The sequence below is a fragment of the Salvelinus fontinalis genome, chromosome 21, assembly GCF_029448725.1.
Source record: "Salvelinus fontinalis isolate EN_2023a chromosome 21, ASM2944872v1, whole genome shotgun sequence".
Classification (NCBI taxonomy): domain Eukaryota; kingdom Metazoa; phylum Chordata; class Actinopteri; order Salmoniformes; family Salmonidae; genus Salvelinus; species Salvelinus fontinalis.
Genome location: NC_074685.1, coordinates 27054000 through 27072836, shown reverse-complemented (window position 1 = coordinate 27072836; position 18837 = coordinate 27054000). Strand labels below are relative to the sequence as shown.

Here is an 18837-nt window from a genome sequence, read left to right as displayed (position 1 = left end):
ATCAGCCTCATATCTCCCCTCATAGAGATAGCCATTAACTGTGTGATGCTGCTGATTTGACCATTTCCATTAGGAATCAATATGCCCTGTATGCCTACTGCTCAACAGAGAATACGTTTCCATTTAACAGAGATATATACAGTGCATTCTGAAAGTATTCAGACCCCTTGATTTCTTCTCCACATTTTGTTACGTTACAGCCTTATTCTAAAATTGATTAAATCGTTTTTTCCCCCTCATCAATCTACACACAATACCACATAATGACTAAGCGAAAACAGTTGAATTTCTTTTTGTAGCAAATTTATATTAAAAAAACTGGAAATATCACAGTTTACTTAAGTATTCAGACCCTTTACTCAGTACTTTGTTGAGGCACCTTTGGCAGTGATTACAGCCTCAAGTATTTTTGGGTATGACGCTACAAGCTTGGCACACCTATATTTGGGGAGTTTCTCCCATTCTTCTCTGCAGATCCTATCAAGCTCTGTCAGGTTGGATTGGGAGCGTCGCTGCACACCTATTTTCAGGTCTCTCCAGAGATGTTCGATCGGGTTCAAGTCCTGGCTCTGGCCACTCAAGGACATTCAGAGACTTGTCCCAAAGCCAATCCTGCGTTGTCTTGGCTGTGTGTTTTGGGTCATTGCCTTGTTGGAAGGTGAACCTTCACCCCAGTCTGAGGTCCTGAGCGCTCTGGAGCAGGTTTTCATCAAGGATCTCTCTGTACTTTGCTCTGTTCATTTTTTGCCTTGACCCTGACTAGTTTCCCAGTCCCTGCCACTGAAAAACATCCCCACAGCATGATGCTGCCACCACCATGCTTCACAGTAGGGATGGTGCCAGGTTTCTTCCAGACGTGACGCTTGGCATTCAGGCCATAGAGTTCAATCTTGGTTTCATTAGACCAGAGAATCTTGTTTCTCATGGTCTGAGAGTCTTTAGGTGCCCTTTGGCAAACTCCAAGGGGGCTGTCCTGTGCCTTTTACTGAGGAGGGGCTTCTGTCTGGCCACTCTACCATAAAGGCCTGATTGGTGGAGTGCTGCAGAGATGGTTGTCCTTCTGGAAGGTTCTCCCTTCTCCATAGAGGAACTCTGGAGTTCTATCAGAGTGACCATCCGGTTCTAGGTCACCTCACTGAACAAGGCCCTTCTCACCCAATTGCTCAGTTTGGCCGGGAGGCCTGCTCTAGGAAGAGTCTTGGTGATTCCAAATTCTTCCATTTAAGAATGATGGAGGCCACTGTGTTCTTGGGGACCTTCAATGCTGCAGAAATGTTTTGGTACCCTTCCCCAGATCTGTGCCTCGACACAATCCTGTGTCGGAGCTCTACAGACTATTCCTTCGACCTCATGGCTTGGTTTTTGCTCTGACATGCACTGTCAACTGTGGGACCTTATGTGTGTGCTTTTCCAAATCTTGTCCAATCAGTTGTATTTACCACAGGTGGACTCTAATCAAGTTGTAGAAACATCTCAAGGATGATCAATGGAATCAGGATGCACCTGAGCTCAATTTTGAGTCTCATAGCAAAGGGTCTGAATACTTATGTAAATAAGATATTTCAGTTTTTTTTTAAATATACATTTGCAAACATTTCTAGAAACTGTGTGTAGATTGATTAGGATTTTTTTTTAAATTTGATACATTTTAGAATAAGGCTGTAACGTAACAAAATGTGGAAAAAGTCAAGTGGCCTGAATACTTTCCGAAGGCGCTGTATATCATTTTTTGGGCTTAGCACACTTAGCTTTATCCTCAGCTAAGATATTAGTTGCTATTCATTGTTTACATAATTATTCACATTAAACTGAATTAAAAAACTGTTGAAGTTCTCTGACCCCTTGCTCTGTTTTATCTAATCAGTACCCAGGATGGACATTGACGTCTGAAGGCTCGGTGTTCATGGCTACTGCCAATGATGATGCAACAGGCGTATACACGTGTACCCCCTACAACAGCTACGGGACCATGGGCCAATCAGGGCCCACGACAGTCATCCTACAGGTCAGGGTACACCCAATGTTCTCTAGCAGTTTATTGTACAGGAAATACAATACCAGGTATTTACTTAGAAATGACGTGGTAAAATGGTAATAGCATAATAATAACAACTTCTGCAATATTGGTTTGTTTCTTTAAAAAGTTATTGTTCCCAATTTGGAAGCAAGTAGTTGGTTACTAATTTTGTGCAATTTAACTAGACTAGAATATCCCATTTTTACCACTTAGTTTCCTTGTAAATTGCAGGTAAATTCCTATGAAAACAGCACTGTAAAATAAAATGCTACCCAATTAAAAGTCTCTCTCATACTGAAGAGAGAGCTCTTATCTGAGATAGCCAATGAGCATTTGATGACCTTCTTACACTCCTCTACTTGTCAGCCTGTTACATGAATTGAGTTTAATGTGGTCTGATTACAATAGCTCCTCAATATCAAAGTTAATTATGGATCTAATCCTTTAGTAAATAGAATAATCTTGGCTAAAGCTGAAGGTAATCAACTGTTTCACTCACTTTCTCTAATTGCGATAAACTCCTTGTCTAAATGACACGGCTGGTTGTTTCGTTATGACCCACAGGACCCCCCGTCACTCAGCGTGTGTCCCCGTAAGGAGTATAGACAGGAGGTTGGGAGAGTGCTTGTTATTCCCTGCCAGACCACTGGAGATCCAGCCCCTAGTATAACCTGGAGCAAGGTGAGAACACTCCAACAGACCCCACAGCAAATGACTGTACTCTACTGACTTCTTCAGTCAACAAGCCAGCACACAGGGCTGTCAACATGTGAATACGATAGTATGAACTGTGGACAAACCCTGAGGCAGAAATAGATATTATTTAACACACACCTGCAAGCAAGCACCCCTCTCTCGACAAACAGAGACAAACAAACACTTCGCTGATTGCAGATTGCCCTTCATCAGCAATCAGCCCAGCTTGTATTTCTGATCTCTCTATCCTCCCTGTCTGTAGGTTGGACCTGCCCTTCACTCTCAGGACTCTGTAGTCTGATCTCTCTATCCTCCCTGTCTGTAGGTTGGACCTGCCCTTCACTCTCAGTACTCTGATCTCTCTGTCCTCCCTGTCTGTAGGTTGGACCTGCCACACGCTCTCAGTACTCTGTAGCAGCTAACGGCTCCCTGCTGCTGCTTCCTCTCAGTAAAGACCACCAGGGGGAGTGGGTGTGCAGTGTTACAAACCGCGTGGCCACTGTCAAAGCCAGCACTCTCATCTCAGTGCTGGGTGAGTGGAACAGACTGACTGACTTACTCATCTTTATTAATGTAGCTACTATGTAAAGTGTTCATTACCAATGTTCTCTCTGTTTTTCAGCACTGAGCAAATTTCAGGTCTGCTCAGTGCAAACTTGAATGTTGTGAAAATTTTGTGCAACTTCCAGCGCGCGTTTACTGCTTTAAGTTACAGTTTTATCAGTGGCCAAGTAGGCTACTGTGGCTATTTGGTCATCATGTAGGACTACCAGAGTGGCCTACTATCAAAAACAATGGAGAAAATGCATCCCATAACATTGTAACATGGAAATAGCTGTTCTATCATGCAACCAATGTGTGGTGTTCAATGTAGGTTTACATTTCATGAGACTTTAGGAAAAAAACATACAGGGCTTGACATTACCCTGTTTATCCACTTGTCCGTTTAGACCTAGGAGGTGACTAAAAATGTTGTTGTATTGTTTGATGAAAGAAACCACTTTACAAAATAATATGCATTATTATTTCCATACCATTATTACAGAGAACCAGACAAATTATGCTACCCTCTGCCTATTGACTACTTCGCTTATTCAAGCCTGTCTCAAAATACAACACTGTCCCTTTAAGACAAAAAAAAGCTATTTAACTGACTCGCTTTTCAAAGATGTCTAGAAATGTGCACGTTTTGTGCTCTTGCAGGAAGCAATCACTCCCCTATTGCTGACTACAAATCTATAACTGGGCTAATAACTCACTAACTAGTTAAGTATATGAACAAAATGTGGCTACATGCAGCTCTCACTTTGATCTCAAAACAAGCGCATCTACTCACGACCACTCGTGCTGTAAACACAGTCCAGTTCTAAGTAAATGGCACAGATCCATATATGGCAATGGTCTATTTGCATATAGGTCTACTACGGGCTGAGTCGTGCATGTTAGTGCAATAGTATCATACTCCGATGCAAAATCTCTTGCATAGTTTGTTTTGTTTCGGTATGTTGCATTGAAAGTGACTAACATTGCGTTGATTCGATCACAATTGCCACAGTAAAGGGAAACGTTGATAGTGTTAATAGGGAAAACTCTAGAACAGTGGTCACCAACCTTTTCTGAGTCAAAATGCAAGCCGGGGATCTACCCATCAGATGTTTATTTTGCATGACTTAAAAAACGTAAGCCTATGCAACATTTATCTATTAAAAAGAGTACTGTAGAAATTAGGTTTGTGCAGTAAGCTATAAACCCAATACATTATCACTGCATATTGGCTTTGCTGGAATTGCCCTGCCAATACATTGTTGTTCTGGCCATAAAAAAAATAAAATAAAAAAAACAGCAAAATTTGAGGTAGGCTATATGATCATTAATCAAATTTTATTAGTCACATGTGCCAAATACAACAGATGTAGACCTTACAGTGAAATGCTTACTTACAAGTCCCTAACAATGCAGTTTAAAAAATGCAAATAAGAAATAAAAGTAACAAGTAGTTAAAGAGCAGCAGTAAAATAACAATAGCGAGACTATATACAGGGGGTACCGGTACAGAGTCAATGTGCGGGGGCACCGCTTAGTCGAGGTAATTGAGGTAATATGTACATGTAGGTAGAGTTATTAAAGTGACTATGCATAGATAATAACAGAGAGCAGCAGCAGCGTAAAAGTTGGGGGGGGGGGCAATGCAAATAGTCTGGGTAGCCATTTGATTAGATATTCAGGAGTCTTATGACTTGGCGCTCCGGTACCGCTTTCCGTGCGGTAGCAGAGAGAACAGTCTATGACTAGGGTGGTTGGAGTCTTTGACAATTTCAAGGGCCTTCCTCTGACACTGCCTGGTATAGAGGTCCTGGATGGCAGGAAGCTTGGCCCTTGATGTACTGGGCTTGATGTACTGGGCTGTACGCACTACCCTCTGTAGTGCCTTGCGGTCGGAGGTTGAGCAGTTGCCATACCAGGCAGTGACGCAACCAGTCAGGATGCTCTCGATGGTGCAGCTGTAGAACCTTTCGAGGATCTGAGTATCCATGCCAAATCTTTTCAGTCTCCTGAGGGGGAATAGGTTTTGTCGTGCCCTCTTCACAACGGTCTTGGTGTGCTTGGACCATGTTAGTTTGTTGGTGATGTGGACACCAAGGAACTTGAAGCTCTCAACCTGTTCCACTACAGCCACGTCGATGAGAATGGGGGCTGGCTCAGTTCTCTTTTTCCTGTAGTCCACATTCAACTCCTTTGTCTTGATCACGTTGAGGGAGAGGTTGTTGTCCTGACTATTGTGGTCTGCTTAAAACATGTTGGTATTACAGACTCGGACAGGGAGAGGTTGAAAATGTAGTGAAGACACTTGCCAGTTGGTCAGCGCATGCTCGCAGTACACGTCCTGGTAATACATCTGGCCCCGCGGCTTGTGAATGTTTTTTTATTTTTTATTTTTTTTTATCCCATTTTCTCCCCAATTTTCGTGGTATCCAATCGCTAGTAATTACTACCTTGTCTCAGCGCTACAACTCCCGTACGGGCACGGGAGAGACGAAGGTCGAAAGCCATGCGTCCGCCGAAGCACAACCCAACCAGACGTACTGCTTCTTAACACAGCGCGCCTCCAACCCGGAAGCCAGCCGCACCAATGTGTCGGAGGAAACACCGTGTACCTGGCCCCCCTTGGTTGGCGCGCACTGCGCCCAGCCCGCCACAGGAGTCGCTGGAGCGCGATGAGACAAGGATATCCCTACCGGCCAAACCCTCCCTACCCCGGACGACGCTATGCCAATTGTGCGTCGCCCCACGGACCTCCCGGTCGCGGCCGGCTGCGACAGAGCCTGGGCGCGAACCCAGAGACTCTGGTGGCGCAGTTAGCACTGCGATGCAGTGCCCTAGACCACTGCGCCACCCGGGAGGCCCCGGCTTGTGAATGTTGACCTGTTTAAAGGTCTTACTCACATCGGCTGCAGAGAGCGTGATCACACAGTTGTCCTGAACAGCTGGTGCTCTCATGCATGTTTCAGTGTTATTTGCCTCGAAGCGACCATAGAAGTAGGTTAGCTCGTCTGGTAGGCTTGTGTCACTGGGCAGCTCTCGGCTTTGCTTCCCTTTGTAGTCTGTAATGGTTTGTAAGCCCTGCCACATCCGACGAGCATCGGAGCCGGTGAAGTACAATTCGATCTTAGTTCTGTATTGACACTTTGCCTGTTTGATGGTTCGTCGGAGGGCATAGCGAGATTTCTTATAAGCTTCCGGTTTGGAGTCCCGCTCCTTGAATGCAGCAGCTCTAGCCTTTAGCTCAGTGCGGATGTTGCCTGTAATACATGGTTTCTGGTTGGGGTATTTACGTATGGTCGCTGTGGGGACAACGTCATCGATGCACTTATTGATGATGCCAATGACTGATGTGGTGTACTCCTCAATGCCATAGGAAGAATCCCGGAACATTTTCCAGTCTGTCCTAGCAAAACAGTCCTGTAGTTTAGCATCTGCTTCATCTGACCACTTTTTTACACACCGATTAATAGATCCATTATTGCATTACTTGTGAGGCACAGCTGAGTGAGCATACATTTAAATAAATAGCTTTTTATTTATATTATACTGGGCTGATGGTGCCTGCATCCGATGGTCAGTCTCAGCGGAGGGAGAGAGCAGCAGACTGAGGGCCCTTCTCCCTTTCCTCCACTGACACTGACCAAAAAGGGACACCGTCTTCCAGCTGATGGCAAAACCACATTATTTCTGCCTCATGCACAAATTCATGCTGTTACTCATATAAACAGGGAAAGGGAAATATTATTGATATTAAAAAAGACCCAAGCTGGTAATAATACAACAATGCAGTCCTATAGATACATTTTCCTACTCATTCATTACTGCTGCACTGCTTGTTGTAGCGCTGATTGGAAATAGGAAGGACGTGCATTTTATGGCTTATAAAACTGTTGAATACAAAGTGTTGACAGTGCTGAGTAAGAACTTAAACATGAACTCACTCATAAAAACAGCAGCTCTTTGCTGTATTGATTGACAGTTTCTCTCTAGTCATGGTTTTAAGTCTCACAGTATCAATTTTGCTGTAGTTTTCTTTTATGCTTGCTACGTTTCCGCAGACACGGTAATCTGAGCCATCCGATTGGACAGCGGTAGGCCTATTAGGTGCACTTGATTTACTCTCCGGGCCCGCTGGGTAGACAGAGTTTGTACCTTCAGATAAATGAAAAGGTTAAAAATGGCAACAATTCACCTACTTGGCATGCAGGGCAGCTGAATCGGGTGCACCTATCGCCAACAGCATGAGACGAATAAAAAAAAAATAGGAACGCAAGGCGTTATATATTTATTTTTTACAGAAATGTTTGGCGATCGACTCGGAATGCCTTGGAGATTGACTACTGCTCTAAGAAAGTTGAGTGAAGGTCAATCTCGCGCTTCTCTCCGTGGGTTGATATTTATTCTGCATGGCAGTCCCCGGGGAGCTGCGCAGTAGTCTAGGCTACTGCGAACATTGTCCATGAAGTTATGTAACCCCATCAGTATGTTACGAATCAATGTAAAATAATGACGCAACGCTCATCTTATCACTATTCTTCCCCATCTCACTTCTCTTTCCCTCTTTTCTCGCTCTTCTCCTCCTCTGTCTGTCAGGCACCAGTCCCCATGCTGCCACCCTGGTCTCTGTCACTCCAGGGGCGAAGCAGGCCAATGTCTCCTGGGAACCAGGCTTTGATGGGGGATACACCCAGAAATTCACAGTCTGGTGAGTCATCTACTCTTCTAGTCTATGTTCTGTCTCCCTCTCCATGGCCTTGTGCTGTGTAACCATATTAGCAACATATTAATATATTGCATTGAACGTTAGTGGAGGACAGCGCATCATCAGCGGCAGCAGAGGTAAACGGTCACAAACGGAGAAACATACTAAGTGTATTGACACAGACAGGAACAGAAACCCACCAGTAATTACTGATGCCAGATGGAGCAGTTTGAAAGACAAACCGCTTGACAAACCAGTGTCCTTCACCATGCTTTTTCAAGCTGTTTCTTTTACTAACATTGCCCCATCTCTTGAAAATAATGCTATTGTATAGAATCTCTATGTTATCATATAGATTGTGCATAGAATATGCGCACACACACACTCTCTCTCTATCAATTCAATTTTCAATTGAAGGCGATTTATTGGCATGGGAAACATATGTTAACATTGCCAAAGCAAGTGAAGTAGATAATATACAAAGTGAAATAAACAATAAAAACAAAATGTAATGTAAACAGTAAACATTCCACTCACAGAAGTTCCAAAAGAATAAAGACATTTCAAATGTCATTATGTGTATATATACAGTGTTGTAATGATGTGCAAATGGTTAAAGTACAAAAGGGAAAATAAATAAACATATATATAGGTTGTATTTACAATGGTGTTTGTTCTTCACTGGTTGCCCTTTTCTTGTGACAACAGGTCACAAATCTTGCTGCTGTGATGGCACACTGTGGTATTTCACCCAGTAGATATGAGAGTTTATCAAAATCGGGTTTGTTTTCTTTCTATCTCTGTCTCTCTCTCCTTTCTCTCCATTCACTCTCCTTCTCTCTCTGCAGGTTGAAGCAGATGTCTGTGGGTGACAGTGGGGAGAAACAGGAGTGGCTCTCTGTGACCGTGCCCTCCTCCGCTGGCTCCAGTCTGCAGGTGACGGGGCTGTTCCCTGCCACAGAGTACCAGTTCAGTGTCCTGCCACACAACAAAGTGGGCACTGGGCCTTTCAGCGAAATCGCCACCATCCGAACTCTGAGTCAGTACCCGTTGTGTTGAAGTGTCTTCTGTTTACAATGTCTCTTTAGAGCCTGAATTACATTGTCTACTCTAAGGCTGCATGCTTGAATATTATTCTCCAAATTATAGTTCCTAAGTGGTCTATTTTTTTCCGAAGTGTGTTCTGTCTTACGCTTTCAGATCCACTCCCAAGGAGAGCGAAACTAGAGCCACCCACATCGCTGTCAGCCAATCAGAGCTTGGCAGGTATAGTCCTGCAGTGGTCCCCCTTGTCTCAGTTCCTGCCCATCACTGGATTTGTCCTCCAATCGCGCACTGAGCAAGGGGAGTGGTTCAATCTGGACGAGGACATCGGTGCCAATAGGAGTGTGATGATCGTTCCAGGTCTGCGCAAGGTAACCACCAGTTCCTGTTCGTCACTCCCTCAGAGACCAGTCAGCAGACATCAGTCTTAAAGACTTATCTCAGTTAGACACCCCAGTGGTATTTAAATTAGGAAGCCTCTCTCAGGCTTATCATATGACAGCGATCATCTTTCTTCCTTCTTTCAATCTATGTCCTTTCTCCTCTCTCTGTCTGCCTCCTCTGTCCCTCTCTCCTTCTCTTCCCTACATCTGAATTCAGATGAGCCTGATTAGCATTGCAGGCGCGATCCTATGTTGACAAAGTCTGGTTTCATCCCCACGTCCCTCCGTCCTCCCCTGTGTGTGTGTAGGACTGTGTGTATGAGCTGCGGCTGCTGTCCCGGCGAGGGGAGTTGCTGAGCGAGCCCAGTCCATCAGTCAACGTCTCCACCATGGGTTAGTGTTTCAGGCTGGGGAGCCAGGCAAAACCAGACTCTGTAACATTACCACAGGCACCACAGGCCCATTACAGAATTAGAACAGCCCTCTGGAGAATACTGGTCTTTTAAGAGTCTGAATTATGAAATATTGCAGCTAATAACTTATTTAGAATTTGACCATATCTGGCTTTTTTAACATGATATTAATATTTCACCATGGGACTTATTGAAGACGTATATATCAGCGATAGTGTCATGCTTTTATCATGCTGTGTGTTGGACAAGCTGCCCTAGTGTATTTACTGTACGGAATGCATTGTTAACATTTGATTGTGGTAGAGTTCTGTGTTATGGATGCTGATGTTGCGGTCATGTCACAGGGATGGATATGTACCCTGCCACTTCCCGCTTCCTGGAGTTTGTTCCCGAGCCACTATTGGCTGGAGTGATGGGCGGCGTGGGCTTCCTGTGTTTGGCCCTCATCCTGGTCCTAGGGACAGTGTGTATCTTCAGTCACAAGAGAGACCAGCGACGCAGGAAGATGAAAGATGGTGAAACATTATCACTTACTGATCACATGCACTATGAACACCATTATACAGCATGTAGATGGCTTCCAATACACTTTCCTAAATCATAGTTCAGTGCATAGACACATCGTCATGCTTGTCAACCCCATTCCCCTTTCATTGTAAAATAAGTTAATTTAGTTTACATTGCTAGCTAATTAGGGTCATTCCTCATTAATGTGGCTGATTAATGTGAGTGTAATTAACTTTGAGGCACGGCCCATTGCTGTGCCTCCGGCCATTTTTGTCTGCTTTGATTGGGCTCATATAATTGGGCTTGATTTTGTTTTTGAATTTATTTCCTTTCCATGGTGACTGTGTCATTGTGAATCATCATCCCCCCTTCAGATCTCCCTTCTGTCATCTATAAAAGCCCCCCCTCAACGTAAGTACCCTTCCTCCATAATATCATTAATTGTTCTCCCTCTCGCCATTTTGTTTTACTTACTTTAGGCAGATTTTTTTTCTGACTTTTAGGAGATTTTAATTTGACCATACCCAGGATCGCCTTTGTTTTAATATCTTTTTTTTCTTCAAGACTGATATCTTCAAGATAGCTTAAGAAGTCTTCATGACTCGCTATTGACACATTTTCATTTTTTCGAAGACATGTCTTAAGATGACTCAAGATTTCTTAACAAAACATCTCAAGACATGGTGATGGCTCAGCAAAATGTCTCTCGCTCTCTCTCTCTCTCTCTCGCTCTCTTCCTTCCTTTAAACACCTTCTCTCTCTCTCTCTCTCTCTCTCGTAGCAGGTCGCTTGCTAGCAGTCCAGACAGTGTGCTGAAGCAGAAGCTCCTCCCTCCCCACTGCCACCCCCACTATCCCGGCTCCCAGTCCTCCTGCTCCTCCTCCCAGTCGGACCACTCCTCCTTTGGCAGACCCAGCCACAGTGAATACAAGGACCAGCGCCAGCAGCTGCTCTCCTGCCCCCCACCTCCTTCTCACTATGCCGTCCACCACCATCACCACCTCCCCAGGATAGGCTCTTCCCCCTATTCCCCTCTAGAGTTTATCTCTAGAGGTCCAGACGGTCGCTTCATTGTGCAGCCCTACGACCAGTCCTCCGTCCCCTCCTCCCACACCATGAGATCCCTGAGGAAAAACTTCCCACAATCCACTGGGGTCCAGAGGTCAGTGTCCCTTCGCTCTGAGAAGAGCGTGGGGAGGGAGCCGCCTTTCGTCCTCTCAGTGGACCTACCCCCCTGTGGTGGAATTGACCCCAACCCCACGACCAGGGTACGGGCCATGGCCAAACACCTCTCCCTCCACGGACGCTTCTACCTGGATGAGGAGCAGGACAGTTGTGCTGAACATCCAGACAAGAGTAGTCTCTACTCAGACAGTAACTCAGACATGTCCCCCCAGCCAAGCCTGGAGGAGAGCAATCCAGGATACCCATCCCTAACGCGGGCCGTCCAGCCAGCCACCGCCAGCACCCTGGTCCTACAGATGGAGCATGAGAAGGAGACCGGCAACCTGAGCAGGTGTCTGAAGCTGGCCCGGGAGAGAGAGAAGCTGGAGAGAGAGCTACGGAAGTACACACTTGATAGTAACGCTACTTTAGGCGGGAAGAGAGAGGGGCCAGGCAGCGACGAGGAGAGGTGGAGAGAGTCTGAAGAGTGCGATCCAATATGGAAACCTCAGGACAACACTTCACCACACAGTCACACCCATCATCTCAGTCACCCCAATCATCTCAGTCATCCCCAGGTCAACAGGGGGTGCTCAAGCATGGCCAAAGTCCCTTCACCCCCATCCTATATTCACTGGGAGGCCAGCCCTTTCACTTCAGCCACCAGCCTTGTCCCAGCACATCAGACCCCCTCTGAGAGGACAGCGGCCCTCCACTGTGACCCTCCACTAACCCAGTGTCCCTCTCTGTCACCTGTCACACAACACCCCTTCAGGTCAGAGAGAGCAGAGTGTCACTCTAAGAGGAGGGTGAGCCACCAGCCACTAGACAGGCAGGAAGGGATGGAGACTGCAAAGGTCAAGACACACACAGGGCTTTGTGATGAAACTCACATGTCAACAGAGTTGAAGAGAGGTGACTTGGAGTCACATGAATGGAACAGCAAGAGCAATCAATTTAATGTCAGCATTTCACACAAGTCTAAGCCAGATGTCTCTGTCAACAAAGTGCCTGGTTCAGGGAGAGTGGAGTTAGCAAGGTCACAGCCATGTGAAGTGTCATCTCTACACACAGCGGTTGACCTCTCAGAATGTGTAGAAATGAGTGTGGATGAACCAGAGGATGAAGGCTCAGTGGATCCTCCTACAAATCCCATAAGGCACCAGAGACATGCCCCTCAGGTAAACAATGAGTCCCCATTGGCTGAGAAAGACCACAGAGGACCACAGACCATGAAAGACCACAGAGCCCATCCATTGGCCCACAGGAAGAGCCCAGTGCCTAGGGAGGAACGGGAGAAGTGGCACAGAAGGTCATCTCGGAGCAGAAGCCCAGCTACCATTCAGCCTCCTAGGCCGGCGCTCAGGAAAGCTATCAGTCTAGGAGGCTTTCAGAACAGGAACAGTGGCAACCACCAGCGCAGCCAGAGTCTAGACTCCAGGAGACAATCCCTGGGTAACTTCCTGACGCCTGACGCCTGGGTCGACTCTCTCAGCCAGGAGATCTGCTCCTCTCCCTTCTCCTTCCGCCCAGACTCTATCTTCTTTGAATCCGAAAACACCTTAACTCCTGAGACCCCCATCCACACAGAGGCCCCCCTTGCTTCTCTGCCTCCCGCTCCCCCGCCACCTCCCCCCCAGGACCCCCGGCCTCCCAACAGGGCCCCACAGCAGCTCTGTGAAGCATATGGGGGTGATATGCACATCCAAAGCGTAAGAAAACCGGTGCTGGAGAGACAGACGCAGCTCCCCCCAACCCCTCCTTCAGTGCCTTCCAGCCCAAGTCATCCCCCCCACGACCCCAGGAAGAAGGCTTCCATCTTCCCAGACGCCTACAGGTGGCCCATCACCTACCAGGAGGCCCTGAGGTCAGTGCAGCGCATTGAGGCCAGGAAGAATGCATCTCTCCCCAGGGACCACAGAGAGCACCCCAGACCCCCAGACTGTAGAGGCAGAACCACAGCTCCCTCCCTGCTCAGGGGTTACAGCTGGCCTGCACCTCACCACACCCCTCAGCCACCCCAGGAGGAGGAGAAGAAGCAGGAGGAGGTAGTAGTGGAGGAGGAAAAGGAGGAGCGGTATGGGGGACATGAGGTGGAGATTGGGAGGTATCATCGGGGAGTGCCAGACTCGGGGGGGAGCTACAGTAGCTATGCCAGCCAGAGCAGTGGCAGGGGGAGTCTGGAGCCTCCAAACGGGCGCCTGTCCATCTGCCTGTCCCCAACCCTCACCAGCTCTCCTGAGTCCACCGAGGAGATGCAGGGAAACACAGTGGAGTCACACCTACAGGACATGGAGGCATTGAAAATGTGAGTCTGTCTCTTGAGCTAGTATGTACTTCAGTCTCCCTTTATTTAGTGTCTCTAATGCTCTCTTTCTACATTGTCCCTTTGACATTGAGCAACATGCAACATAATGAATAGCTGATGAGAGAAAATCTTCAACTTTAGCCATTACAAACTTTCCGCTTGTGCGTGTATTTCTTCAGGAGAAAGGCCTCAGTGGATGAGAATTATGAGTGGGATTCAGCTGATGTGTCCATTCAGCTGGGAGATCAAGATCTTGAAGGCAGAGGTATGAGAGCTATAATGTTCTTTTAAGACTGGCATGCCGCTGTCTGAGCGAAATATGTTCAGAGCTGAGTTTAATAACACTAGCTCTGTTGCTTAAGAACAGGCATGTCAAAATAATTTTGCCCTCGGGGCCACATTCTGTCTTCACCGAGGCTTCATGGCAAATTGGGTATATTGCCTTGTCAAGATCTGCAAAAAAACATGATTTCTATCCAATCTTTTGGGACTTTTTGATGGTTCCGGACTGTCGACACTCTTAGGAGAATAAAACGGCTCTATCTAGATCTTAAAAGGGTTCTTCTGCTGTCCTCATAGTAAAACCCTTTGAATAACCCTTTTTGGTTCCAGGTAGATCCCTTTTGGGTTTCATGTAGAACCCTTTCCACAGACTGTTCTACATGGAAACCAAGAGAGTTCTATCTGGAACCAAAAAGGGTTATCCTATGGGGACAGCCGAAGAAGCCCTTTGGAACCCTTTTTTCTAAGAGTGTAGCTTTTGTTTTGAGGATTGTTAGCGGGCTGAACACGGTGAAGACACTTAGGTCTTTTTTAAAACAATGTCCTTCAGAAATTCTTCAGTTTGATTGATTGACACCCCTGCTTTAGATTATGTAAGGATATTTCTAATCCCTATCCAATCTTCTCCTGCTTTAGGCCTGTTCTCCTCAGTTAGTCTACTGAAGTCTACTCCCAGCCTGCACCATTCCAGGGAGGGCCTCAAAGAGTCGGTCCACTTCCAGGGTCATCGCCATGTGACCACCCGCCACTCAGAACCCGAACCAGAGACTGTGATGTTCTGACAGCCCCATCCATCGCGAAGGTCAGCTCAGAGCTCTTATCTCTGTTATTGTGTGTCTGCACAAGAGCATTGATCTGTGTGATTGGCTGTGTTTACCCATGTCTATCCCACCTTATGTATTTAGCTTTACTCTGTGGCTCTTATTGTGTTGGTGTTCATCTTTTTCTTATCTCTTTGTGTGCATCTGTCAGTCTTCTTCTCCTGTTGCTTTCTACTAATATCTCAGTGAATGTTTGTTTTATTTATACAGACTTCAACAAGGAGGTGAAAATAGTGTGCCTTCATCGACAAATCAGCATGGGTGTTCAGTTGTCAAAACTCTCATCCATGGGATAACACTGACTGACTGGACTGGTGGACGCTCAGGGCTGAGTAAAGTCTTGGCTGGTGTTGTTCAGAGCTGTACCCACCAAAGAGGACTCTTACCACTGATTCACACAACTTAGTGGTTTCATTGATTTCTCTCTGCTACTTCTATGGGATACTTGTACTATGAAACTTGTTACCAAGTAAGTGAAAAGGCAGGTACAATCTCTGGTCTCGCTTGCCCGTCATCATGGCACTGTGTACGGAAATACATAATTAATACTCTTGGACTCACGGAAGAACAGTTGGAGGCACTTTTTATTGCTTTGAGAAAAAGCAATCCACCACTGGGCTGTCACTTTGTCCACTGCTACAACACTTTCAACTTATGACAGAACTATGACGTATGATTGATTTTTCTGTGAGATGGAGAGAGAGCATTTGAGAGGGCAGTATGACAGGTCCTTAAAATTAAGGAGGACTGATGGAGAATGTGCCGAAGTAGGCTGCATCATGCCTTTTTTCACGTCGTTTTGTTCCTGGTCTAGTGTGACCGCTTCTGCAGTACAACTATGATCTCTGAGTAGACGATCAATAATATTACCCAGGAGGTTAACTCACTCGGGTTAATCAGATGTAGCTCTATGAAGAAGGATTGCTTTCTTTTCTACCCATATTCTCAATGTGTAGCTAATCGAATCTCTCATTACTCTCTATTTTTAACCTCATTGATGTTGTGCAATGTTTGATCTGTCTAATGATTTTTTTTGTACCCAGAGTGCAGTCGTTTTTTTGTTTGTGACTGAGGAGGGTGAGCGTTTGGCTGGTAATGATCACCTGTTGCTGGGATAAGTGAAGGCCGTTTTTTCACCAACCATGTGTAAAATGAGTGTTATTATCAGTGCACATTATCCGGTGAGATTTCTTTGCTGTGTCTAATTTGGAGATGGAAACCTAAATGGTATTTTTTCAATAAGTCAATCTCTGAGTCATCCTAGTCAGGGAGGGAGATGGGAATTTACAGCTTGTCTGAAGAGTTAATTATGCCCTAGAATGCCTTCCAGCACAACGTCTGGTGATAGAGGAGAGAAAGGAGGGGCACCGCGGGTGTGAATGCCTTTTGAGCTGTACACACTCTGTTATCAGCTTACAACACCAGATCACCCCACTTACCCTCCATTTTAATTCCATCAAACATTTGTACACAGAAATGACTCCCAGAGAAATGTCAGTTTGTCCACTTTGGGTTTTATATATGTGGTATGGTTCTCAATAGCAATACACTGCCAATATACATGTAATATTTTCTCAACAGTTTGTTCCGAATCCTCAGACTGAATGCAAATGCAGTTAGATGAATGACTAGCCTAATCATTACTGCTACTGTGCTTTTGTAAACATGCATTGTGATTGTATAAGGATAAAGGTGAACTATTTTCAAGGTTTTTGTGTACGTTGTACTTAAATATATCCTTTTTTATACAGAAAATTATTAATTGTTTTGTATAGTAAGACTAGTGTATTTCTTTGTATGGTCTGTGCTTTGTTTGCTGATGATGCGTCGTACAAGCTATCCTTATATAAACATATTTTCCATAGAACTGAAAAATAAATACTGGTTCTATGCATGTTTTATTCAGTAAGTCAAAGCCATTAGCTGTCTCTTTTTATAATCCAAATGAGCATTTACTAACACATCGGCATGAGCAACGAACCAGAAGTTGATGTGTTTACCTGAAATAATGAATTAGTAGCAACATCTTCGACCCTGTCTATCCCTCTTCTATTTCCTTGATATCACTTCTCACTTTTTCATGCAGTTGTGTTTTTTCTCCCGCAGAAGCATTCCCGTGGTCTCATTAACAGTCAGGAAGAGGACATCATTATGAAGCCATTAACAGCGTCATGATGCAGCAGATAACACTTCAATGGGAGAATCTCATTTGCTTACTCCTCTTGTCCCCTCCTTGTCTCCTCAAAAACCAATGGAGGAGAAGAGGGGAGGGATTTTGAGAATGAGTTTTGAGAAGGAGGCGAGGAGAGAGGAAGCGAGGAGTATGCAATTGAGATTCTCCCCATATGTTAGGTCCATTTGTCTGAAGGACCTTCAGTACCTTTTCCACTAGAGCATGTTGTTACTCAGCATATTGAACACCTTGTTTATGCACCGACTCATAGAAAAATAACGAACAATCAAAGGTATCAACGTTTGAAGTTTATCAGTAGGTGTGACATTTGAGGCCGGATGTTTTATAGAATTCTTTTAAAGAGCCATGCTTTAGACATGAAATTGAACAGAAGAAAGGCCATGTAAATGATGAAGCAAACAGATTATTCTTTTAAAAACAAAACTTTTCAGAGAATGTTATTGTCATAGATTCAAGACCGACTCATTCCAGTCTCTTCAAAAATACCCAGAATGTTTCAGGTAAAACAGTTAAAAATACATGATTTAAGATATAGATCAAGGATTGTGGGTTGACCATGGTTAGTTAAGTATGCTGTTGCCCTGGTTATGGATTGATGTTATGAATACATACGGTCGATTATAAAGCTGCCGCAGTTGAAAAATTAAATGACACAGATTTCCACTTCAACTTGCCCGGGTTATATGCTGTTCCTTGTGAAGAAGACACTTAGCTTGAAAAAGGACTAGACATACTGTGATGGATGTCAGATGATACTAAATTAGGTTTCTCATAGCCTATTTCTTCCCTCTCTCACTCACTTCACACAGCCTATTACAATTGACTGGGGCCTTGAACCCAGAGAGAAGCACATTGACTTGTGCATTGTTCCTTCATTAGCTGGTCCTCAGTCAGGCTCACGGAACGACGCCATGCTGCATTAGTGAAAGGTGATGAGCATGGTTAAAGAGAGGACCCTGAGTGAACCCCCAGGAGCCAGGGGCAGGCAGACAGGCACACGTGCACACTCCGCAAGGACAAAAGCACACACGTGCACACACACTGACACGTACGCATGCCTGAAATCTCTCCCTCTCTTTTTTATAAACTCTTCTGCCCTACAGAGAGAGTGCTGTTTAAACCTTCAACCCAAAGTGTACTTCCTCTGTGAGTTCCTCTGTGAGTTCCATGTCAGTCATGGAGTTGTTTGCCATCCGTCCCTTTCAAGTTCAAGTTTTGTTAGTCGTGTGTACGGGATAGTCATGGTATACACCGTCCAAACAAATGCTTGCTTGCAGGTTCCTTCTCGACAATGCAGCAACAATAAGAACTAATAAAATATCAGTAGAATAGAATAAACATTTTAGCATATGTATAATACAGGCACAATTTATAGTCCAATATTTACATGTGTATTGGGGAAGTGGGGATTGGGGGCATGTGTTATTGTGCAGTATTTAACAATATAATAAGAGTCTGCTAGCAGCAGTTGTGATGTGTGTGTGCATGTGTGTTAAGGTGCGGAGGATCAGAGCAGGTGATCAGTTCAAGTGTTCAGCAGTCTGATGGCTTGTAGATAGAAACTGTCTGGTATCAGATCTCATGCTCCAATATCATCTGCCCGATGATAAGTCTGTTGAACAGCTCGTGGCTGGGGTGCGCGGGGTCCTTGATGATGCTGCCGGACTTACTCAGGCACCGTTTCGAGTAGATGTCCTGGATGGGTGGGAACACGATCCCAGTGACGTACTGGGCCGTCTTCACCACCCGCTGGAGGCCCTTGT

General features: G+C 45.3%; 1 protein-coding gene across 2 annotated transcripts in view; it reads left to right on the top strand.

Annotated features, from left to right (window-relative positions):
* The window catches only part of igsf9a (immunoglobulin superfamily, member 9a), a 28091-nt gene extending 11179 nt beyond the window's left edge, over positions 1-16912 (top strand). The window contains exons 10-22 of one of the 2 annotated variants that reach the window (XM_055874513.1): positions 1865-2005; positions 2582-2698; positions 3095-3245; positions 7850-7961; positions 8807-8997; positions 9159-9373; positions 9694-9778; positions 10143-10313; positions 10680-10716; positions 11090-13777; positions 13957-14042; positions 14696-14861; positions 15091-16912. In XM_055874513.1, coding sequence (XP_055730488.1) covers positions 1865-2005; positions 2582-2698; positions 3095-3245; positions 7850-7961; positions 8807-8997; positions 9159-9373; positions 9694-9778; positions 10143-10313; positions 10680-10716; positions 11090-13777; positions 13957-14042; positions 14696-14841 — 4140 coding nt within the window. In that variant the 3' untranslated portion in view covers positions 14842-14861; positions 15091-16912. Of the gene's footprint in view, positions 1-1864; positions 2006-2581; positions 2699-3094; positions 3246-7849; positions 7962-8806; positions 8998-9158; positions 9374-9693; positions 9779-10142; positions 10314-10679; positions 10717-11086; positions 13778-13956; positions 14043-14695; positions 14862-15090 lie in introns of both variants that reach the window. The other variant, XM_055874512.1, reaches the window with a different exon arrangement.
* Positions 16913-18837: the final 1925 nt, after the last annotated feature.